At 36.7% G+C, this 9,688-nt stretch overlaps 1 protein-coding gene across 1 annotated transcript in view; it reads right to left on the reverse strand.

The window, feature by feature from the left end:
- Positions 1-1,677: 1,677 nt before the first annotated feature.
- GABRG3 (gamma-aminobutyric acid type A receptor subunit gamma3) overlaps positions 1,678-9,688 on the reverse strand; it is a 482,481-nt gene continuing 474,470 nt past the window's right edge. Inside the window, exons 9-10 of the mRNA XM_042461104.1 lie at positions 7,300-7,329; positions 1,678-4,988 (exon numbers count right to left, since the gene is read on the reverse strand). Of these exons, the coding sequence (XP_042317038.1) occupies positions 4,710-4,988; positions 7,300-7,329 (309 nt within the window). The 3' untranslated portion in view covers positions 1,678-4,709. The remainder of the gene's footprint in view (positions 4,989-7,299; positions 7,330-9,688) is intronic.

Raw genomic sequence — 9,688 nt, forward strand, 5'->3', positions numbered from 1 at the left:
AAAGACCACTTAGTACAGCCATCTCACTGAAGATGCACTGCAGTAATGGAGATAGCTGCAGTTCTGTACAAGTGGTTTGTGAATAGCCATTATTCCAGATCCACAAGATACTGTATAATGCAATTAATTCACACTGGGGTGGGGAAATGAAATCAAAGCAGTTCTCTCTCCCTCAACACGGTGTTTTACTTTTAGAAAAGAGTAGGGCAGCATCTCAGTCTAAAAAGGCATCCATTCCTGCCAGATGCCATGCCTAATGAGGGAAATGCCTAACCTTCTGACAGAAAGGACAAAGACAAATGTTGAATCAAGACCATTTATCATTTCGTTCATATATATAATACTAAAAAAAGATGCCTTTTAAGAAACTGTCTATCAGATATCTTTTCCCCCCAAATGCATTGTTGCTTAAAATAGATAATTTATTAGAAGCTCTGGTAAACAACAAGAGACACAAATTGTTTGAAAAAGATTTCTAGATACTTCCAGAAATATAGAGCTTTGAAGCAGGCACAGAGATAAAGAAGATGAAGAAATCAGTGGCACATTCTACACATATTTAGTTGGCCAAAGCAAAAAGGAAAGGAATGGAAATACAATTTATCCTCTGAAAAAGGAGCACCTCAACTCTCAATAGAATTCTGCAGAATTCACCATGCTGCTTCATGGTGTTACCAATTAAGCTAGTGACACAATTAGGTGATCAGATGCCTTAGAAATGTTGGTGGCACATTTTTTTTTAAAAAGATAATGAATCTACCAAAGAGAAATACTTTGAAGTACCACTGATTGCTATCCAAGTTCATGTCTAATGCTCTCCAGATGCCATCAGCAGGGTTTAGACAAGCTTATGTTTGGCAGAAGTCCAACAATCTGGAAACATTGCTGAATCTAACAGTGAGGAATATTGCTTAAATTTGCATTTAGCAGAGTCAATATGAGCTCAGAATGAGTATAAGTGCAGATTTAGATCTGCATTGCTCTGTGAGTCACTGAATTTCTCTGGTTCTGAGGAATTCCTCTGATTCTGAGACAGGGTGAAGAACAGACCTGCTCATGGAAAGAAATCAATTTTCAAAGGGGGTTGAATCCCAGAAATGTAATGTACTGTGAAGTTGAAGGCTTTCAAGGCTGGAATCCATAGTTTTTGTGGGGTTTATTCCTGACGTATTACCAGCATCTGTGGCTCGCATCTTCAAAAAATGCTGGCATGGGAGTGAGTGGGACACACACACACACACACACACACACAGAGTACTCCTATGCCATTCTTGGGCGGACTATATGTGGTTTTGAGCGTATGCTGAAGCTGCACAACAAAAGGATGAATGGCGTGTGTGAGCACAAGCCCCACTATATTGAATGGGGCTTGAGCATATGTGCTTTTTGCCTTATGTGGGGGAGGGGGGATCCTCCATGGTACAGATCCTCCATGTAATGTAAGTGACCTCTCTCTCTCTCTCTCTCTCTGTATATATATACTGTGTGACCCTTGCTTGAGTGGAAGTGATTTACATGTTAATCTCAGTGTTGATCTGTTGTTGAATAGCAAGACAATGGAAACCCTGAGGATTTGCCATTCAACACAGAACAATACACAGATTAACATATAAATCACTTCCTCTCAACCAAGGGTCACACAATATCTGTATATACCCCAGTTGCTCCCATGCCAGCATTCTCTGAAGACACCAGCCACAGATGCTGGTGGAACATCAGGAACATGGCCACATAGCCCCAAAACTGCACAAAAACAATGTGCTGCACTGTTTCCATAAGAGATTGTTAAAGGAGATGATACATTTGTTTTCTAAATGTATGCCTGAATTATAACTTAAGTAGCCCAATATTTCCGCAAGATGTGTGGCTGTAGTTGGGGAATTAGTATTCTGATGCTACATTTTGGTAAAGAAAGATTTTAAGCACAAAAGGATTTTTGTTTGCTATCAGATGAATCTTTTGGATAAGGCACAGTATAGAAAATAGAGGGTAGAATATAAAAGTACTATCCTATACATGGAGAGTTTGGTTTACATATTTTATATAATTGCAAATAATATGTGTAATTTCCTTGGAACACAATCATCTTTTCCAACAAAACCAACTGGAAAATTTCCAGTTGAAATTAGTGGTACAGGATGGCAATTTCCCATTTTCTTAAGAAAAAGTCAAGTACTAATTATGACTAGCAGAAGCCAATGTGGTCCATTTAAATTTACCCATTGGACAGAGTGTTTGCAGGATATTTTACTAGGTGGTTATTAGTTTGGTTCTCAACCTTACTTATGCTGTCAAATCACTTTTATTACTTTGTTTTTCTAATGATAGGTCATGAGGTTCTTATTAGTAAAGAAAACTCTTTGATATTTACTATTTGGATTTCATTTCTTACAAGAATGTGGATTGGTGTTGAATGGGGAACTGACATCTATGCATAAGACAAAAAGCCTGAAGAGGCAATGGCGTGTGTGCCATGGGCACAAGCCCCATTGTTTCAATGGGGCTCCAGCATATGTGGTATTTCCCTTATGTGGGAAGGTCCTGGACAGATCCCTCACATAAGGGAAAGACACACTATATAACTGAAACATGATAATATCTTGGCCTGAGATTATATAGTATCCCAGTATTTTACTGGGGAAGGTTTACTTCTCAAGCCATCCAGCTAAGTAGAGAAGCATTATTGCTCCTCTTATATAGCAATATACCATTGGCCTGGAGATTTTGTTGTTAAAACTTGAATTAATCATACATCAAGAATACAGGAATTTGTCTTACACCAAGTCAGACCACTGGTTCCTCTAATTCAATACTGTTTACACTAAATGTTTGGTGTTCTACAGACTTTCAGACAGACTTTTTCAGCTCTACCTGGTTCTGCCAAGAACTGAATCTAGGATCTTTTTCATACAGAATATAAGCCCTATCACTGATCTATTATCCTTCCTTAATGTTTTCTTGTAACTATCAGAATCTCACATATGCTTTGCAAAAATATTGAAATTAAAAATGCATTACAACAAATATCCTTCCCCAATCTCCCATACCTCCTGAACTATTTTCTTTCAGTATGCTCTGGGAAATCTTTCTTTTTTTTTTTTTCATTTCAGGAGTAAATGGAAATATATAGAACAATATGAACTGTGCACAATATTAAAACATATAAATTTTCAAACAAGCAACATGAATACTTCAGAGTGACAGAAAAAGGCATTTGATGGTGTTGATAGTACACTTCTGAAGATGCCATTCTATTCAAAGATAGTGGTTTTAAAAAAGGAAAAAAAACACTTAAATATTTTTGTTTAAAAAGAGGCATTTTGACACATTTATCTCTGGGAAAAGAAGTAATGGTTCACCTATAATGAATAGCTTATAATGCAGAAAAAGTACTTTCAGTAATTTAATGTATGAACCATGTTTAAAAACAAAACAAAACAAAACACATTTCCAATTTAAAATCTACTTGTAGATCTTTTTGGGGGGGGGGGGAATCCAATTCTTCATCCCTAAGAATTTTCAACTCTGTTGTACATGACAGAAACTCCCAATATTTTTGAAAATTATATCTGCATACACAAGGCTGTTATTTATTTGTTAATAACATCATCCTCTACTGTGCCAGTCCAAATGCTGCTTACCAGTGCAGGAACCTTGATGGGTAGGGGATTTCTCCACCAAGTACTTCTCCATTCACTTAAATGGAAGAATTGAACTCAGCCACTCAAAAGAATGCATATACAGATTAAGACTCTCTAATGAAAAATGAATTGGATGCCCTATGTGAGTAAGAACTAGTATATTCATTTTAGCTCACACAGAACCATGACTAACGTATGTCAATTGTATTCTGAATGAGCAAAATAGCTCTTTTCTGCTGGTGAAAAAAATCACTTAAAAAACCCCACAACAACTCAATGTATGGAAGAAAATAAATTTCAATCTGCAACTAATGCTATCCTCCCCGTGCTATTAAATAGTGCACCTATGTCTTGTCAGCTACAGTCTGCTACACTACCATAATCAAGCTAAGCCTTGTCAAGTTGCAAGTGTATCATTTTCAAAGTCAATGCATTTCCTGCTGTATTTGACCAGTCAGATGAATTTTATACCTTGTATTAAAGGAATATTTAATAAAAGTATTTGTCTAATACCTCTGTCGTTGTGACAAGCCATTTGAAACACACTTTTCATTTCAGATTAAGACCAAAGACAAAAGTAAGGAAACCCATGGAGTGAATTTCAGTGGTTTTTCACTGGAGTCAAAGACAGTTCAAAGAAAAATAGGTAATTTCAGCTAATATCATGGAAAACCTGCACCAATAAGCATTTGTTCTTAGAACATTTTTCAACAGGTGAAGGGAATAGAAGAATGAAAAACCTAAACATAGTGCTTATACTTAGTTTCCTCACCTGTATGCTACATAATAATCTGTAACCCAGAGAAGAGAACAAATTCTCCATCATGTAGGAATAGTTAAACACTATTTACACGACAGTGTCTGGTGTGTACTTATCAAATATCTCAAACAGGAAATGAAAAACAAAATGTTTGTCTTTTTCTGACAAAGGTGTAAATAAAATCTATTTCTTTCATGAGAAAAGGTAAAATGATCTTCAGACTTACGATGAAACTGGCCATGTCCTGAACTGCAGTATGTTCACTGTCCTTTGAGAAGAATGAAAACACAGTTTCCTTCACTTTTTCCTTAGAGATAAAGATATCCAACCCAGTACACCAAGTTAAACAGAAGAAATGATGTTGGAAAAAAGACTCTTGAATAAGAGTCTAGTTCTAAGATGTCTATATGTATCCGTCCTTTCCTCCATGAGCCTGATTTACATTCTTCATAACAGCAGAAAAAGCTCTGGCAGTCCTTCCCATCCAGACATTCATAGATACAATTGTCTTCAAATTCTTGCCAGTACATAGCATTATTCAATGCAATGACTGTAGGAGGTGGTCTCATCTCTAGTACAGAATAATTCTGTGGAAAAAGCAAAGACAAAAAAAGACTACATCCTGGCCATCCTCATTGAATTGTGGCACACAAACATTTTGGGCTGCCCTAGAGATGAAAGAAAATCATGACAGACAGGTTTCTTTGCCACTTTAGACCACATGTCCGTTGGAAATCAGAAAAAAGAAGTTCATAGAGCATACTGGAAGGGTTGTAATCCAATTTTCATTGTCTTCTGGGATGTCAACATTTTCTATTTGTGGATTGTAGCCATCCAGCTATGACAACAAAACTTCTTTGGGATGTGCATTTTTCTATGAGTTAGCAACCGTTTCCAAAGATGGGTGAGGATTTCATTCCATTCCATTTTTGATCAGAATTGCTCTTCTCAACTACAGTTTGGTTTATGCACTCTTGCAAAATTAATTCTATGGGGTAATCCAAATTTAGAAAATGGCAAGGAAATCTTTTTTTTGGCAGAAATGGGCTGATTGTGATATTTATTTGTTAGTTCACATGATAAGGATTTTGGCCATTCTCAATATTTCAGATCTCATATTATTTTCCCTCAGATGCCATATGTCAATATTTATTATTACAACAACTTTTGGAGTCTGTATATGTGCCATTGGCTCTGAGTGCTTCAGCCACTTCTGTTGTATTGTGGAAGCAGGAACTGTATCCTCAGAGAAAATGAGACCAATAAGCTCTAAGTTTGTTGGCAAGTGCTAAATTTGATGTCACTGGGGTTATAATTTAGGAGAGCAAAGAGTTACATCAGCCCGTACAAACCAACCCATAGGCCTTGTCTGCATGGGCCAAAGGCCCTTTTCTTCCCCATTCTGGCATCATCCTGTTCAAACGATGCATGTCGCAAACCCTGGTTCTTGTGTGAGCAGTCTGGATGATATCTGGAACATTCTGCACCAGAAACAGGGTTTAATAACCATAAACCACATTTGAAAAACTTATTTGTTACTCCAGTTCTTTCAGGAAGATCCAGAACCCATTGTATCCATGCCATTGTAACTGTCTGCATGAGCATCATGCTAAACTGCCCAGTGTGTCTGCCACTACCACGGGCTGCTTGTTCTCAGGTCAGAACAAGGGGCCCAGCCATGTAACCACCACTGTGTGCCTCTTTCTGACCATAGAAGCCATCAACCCATGGTGGCGTTGGTCACACCAGGCAGCTCAGTGGAATATATATGCAGACTGCCACCATGGTCTGGGAATGCAGGGTCAGGTAATGGGAGGATATTGAGGCAGCTGTGCAGACAGGATACACTGGGCTGTCCCTGGTGTATCCTGGTGAGTACTGACAAGGCCTAGCCTCACTGTCTAAAATTTCTTTTGATTTAAAACAGCTTTTGGTTCTGCAAAAATTGATGTTTGAGGTATATTGGACAACACCAAGTCTTTTAAAGGAAGAAATTAGCTCAGAGGTTCTCAACCTATGATTCTCCAGCTGCTTTGGACTTCAGCACCCAGAAGCCTTTGCCAGCATGGCCAATGATGAGAGAATCTGGGAGATGAAGTCAAAAAACTTCTGGAGGACCAGATGTTGAGAACCACTGAATTAGCTGCTTCTGATAACTGCTGGTGATGTAAGACACATAATGCTTCCTTGAGGTATATGATGTGGGTATGCCTAGTGGACACATTTTAACGGCTGGGTGTAGTGCAAAGAATTAATTTTTATAGAAAAATAGTTGGAGACCCATATGTATTTTCAAACTATGTTCCTGTGACTTGGAACTTAATTCATATTCCACATGGATGGCTCCTGTATCCTTTTACTGTTGCCAAAAGATGCATAATCCAGAGATGGAAAAAGAAATATCCATCATCTATTGCTAAAGGGGAAAAATCTTACTGCTTTGGTTATACATGAGAATGTATTCTACAGGTGTTAGCTCCAAATAAATATATTTTTGGACATACATCAGTTTATATTAATGTATCCGCCCAGTCAACATCCATAAATTATTTATCTCCTTCCCCTTATTTTTCCTGCCCCATTTTTTCATTTTTAAAAAACTCATTTTAAAAAACTGTTGGTAAAAATTGGTTTAAAAATGTGGTATTGTAAGGCAATAAGTAAACCAATTAAATAAATACAGAAAATTGAAGTATTGGGGAAATAGCTGAAATAGTTCTTACAGTTTTCATTCTTATCCCATTTAGATAACACACCAAGTCTTGTGACTCTTTGATCAAGCATTTGGTTTTATATACCATAATAGAGAAAATGCCTAAAATTATAGATGTTAAGATACATTCATACATAATATTTAAATACATATAATTCTTTAAATAAAAGAAAACTCATACTCACCATCATATGACCAAAACTGACATCAGGTAGCTCAAATAAAAGGGGGAAAATTGAACAATTTATAAGAATACATGTTTTATGCTATACAGATTTAGTGTTTTAAGTAATATCTCATAGTCTTAACTGAAAAGATAATTAAGAAAAGTAAGAAATCTTATAAAAAAGCTTAGCACTCCAACACTGAACATGTTTAGTCTGAAGTAAGCCAAGCTGAATTCTCAGTTCCTAAATTGATTTACCTGTCATTCTGAATCCACTAAAGTGGGAATAAATCCCATTGATTTCAGTAGGCCTTACATCTAATAACTGATGATGTTATTATAATTTATTTAATATTATTTTGTGTGCACAAAATTTTGCTTTCTGTGCAAAACACACACAAACACATACACAGAACAAGTCAGTAATTGTGAAAACTTTTTGTTTTCAAAGATTTTCATTCAGCTGGAAGAAAATTGCAAAAAACAAACAAACAAACAAAAACAAACAACAACCCCTCATTGGTCCCTTTGGGAAGACAATTAGTGAGGAATCACATTCCTAAAAATGTGTGCTTCATCAGACTCTATCATATATTTTATGATGCTTGTGTAATACCCATGATTTACTCTTGGTTTTAAAGCATCACATGGGAAAGATAACACACATATTATCACAGAAGAATATATGTATGGCTCAGCCATTCTTGAAACTTTAATGCAATGCCATTTTCCTCAGTGATGGTTGCCCCTCTCCCAGTGCCAAAGGGGCAGTTAATTCCATCTAGGTCTTAGCCTGACTTTGAATGTAATTGTCCAGGATGCTGAATTCTGTCAGCGAATAGCTTCACCACCTTGCACACCTCCACTAAATTTCAGAGTTAAATGTGAAATATATTTGCTCCTGCATGCACATTTGATTCACCAACTGCTACTAGTCTTGCTGGATGTGTAACTTCAAATGGCAACCCTGCTCCTTTGTTTTTAAAACATGCCAACAAAAATGCAAAAAAAGGGATATGTGGAAATTGTACTATTAAAATACAGTATCTTTGTAAAAAGAGAAAAGAGCATCCATATACTTGTATTAGGTGAAAAAAACCTACATTCTATGGTGCTATAAATATCTCCATACCGTAATAGTGCATCTTGCAATAAGTCTGAGCTGTCAGTATACATACCACTTATAGCATTCAGGCTTAAAGTGAAAGAAAACTTGTTGCAAAACAAACCTAACTTTCCTTCCTGGCACAGGATGTCATGAATATTAATATGCCTCCATTCCAAACCAAAACAAGAAACATTACAGAAAGAACATTTTTTGCGCTTTGCACCATCACCTGGCTTTTATGCATGAAGGAAGAGAAACAATTTATAAATCTTTATAGGCTGAATTTGCAGTGTAGAAATAATCCAGTTTAATACCACTTTAACTGCCATGGTGCAGTGCTGTGGAATTCTGAAAACTGTAGCTATCTGATAAAGAAGCCTAAATGTTTCACAAAAAGTACAATACCCAGAATTCTATAGCATTCAGGCATGGGCATTAAAGTGGGATCAAACTTGACTATTTATTTAGTGTGGATCCAGCCTCAAAGCAGGGACACACCTGCTCCATCCTGGAGACAAGAGATCTACAGAGGTGAGCAGGTGTCACTTATCTCCATGAAGAGGTTTCAAGATTGCAGCCTTCAAGTGTTCCTTGTAGGAAGGATCTCATGCACTTACATGTATGGTTGGAATAAAAAGAAGACAAACAACTGGAAATATACAAACATTTTCTTGGGTATAGAACTAGAAAATAAAGCCATAGCAGAGATGAAACCTTAGCAGAGGTAGATTTTGAGCTAAGTTACTAAAATTGAACCACTATCATGGTTTCATAAACTCTCAGTAACCTGGTCAATTTCTTTCATTGGGCACACCGATTTTGCATATCAGAAGACAGTTTCCATATTTTCATGATGTGCTTTACAATGCCACCTGCAAATGAACTGGACTTACAACTACTAGTAAGAGTCAGCTTTGCAGGTAGAGCATGTTGGAGAATGCCAAGTGAGCATTTAAAATCCAACAAGGTCTGGAGATCAACTCAGGCCTTTTATATTTCTTGGCTAGGACTACTTCTCCTGAGCTTCACCTCTTCCCACAGGGTGCAAAAGACTTCTGGGGACAGATGTGGTTCCATGACTGCGAAAGTCTCAGAGAAAGGAATGTTGTCACAGTGCTGGAACTAAATCGAATGTTGGTTTTTATTGACAGATATATTGTGATGTTTGCCTTTTATGATGTGGAATTTTAAAATGATTCTGTGAACCGCTTTGATTGTCTCAGAAGAAGAGCGGTATATAAATAAAGCATATTATTATTATTATTATTATTATTATTATTATTATTATTATTATTATTAT

Source organism: Sceloporus undulatus, chromosome 3 (genome assembly GCF_019175285.1).
Source record: "Sceloporus undulatus isolate JIND9_A2432 ecotype Alabama chromosome 3, SceUnd_v1.1, whole genome shotgun sequence".
NCBI lineage: Eukaryota > Metazoa > Chordata > Lepidosauria > Squamata > Phrynosomatidae > Sceloporus > Sceloporus undulatus.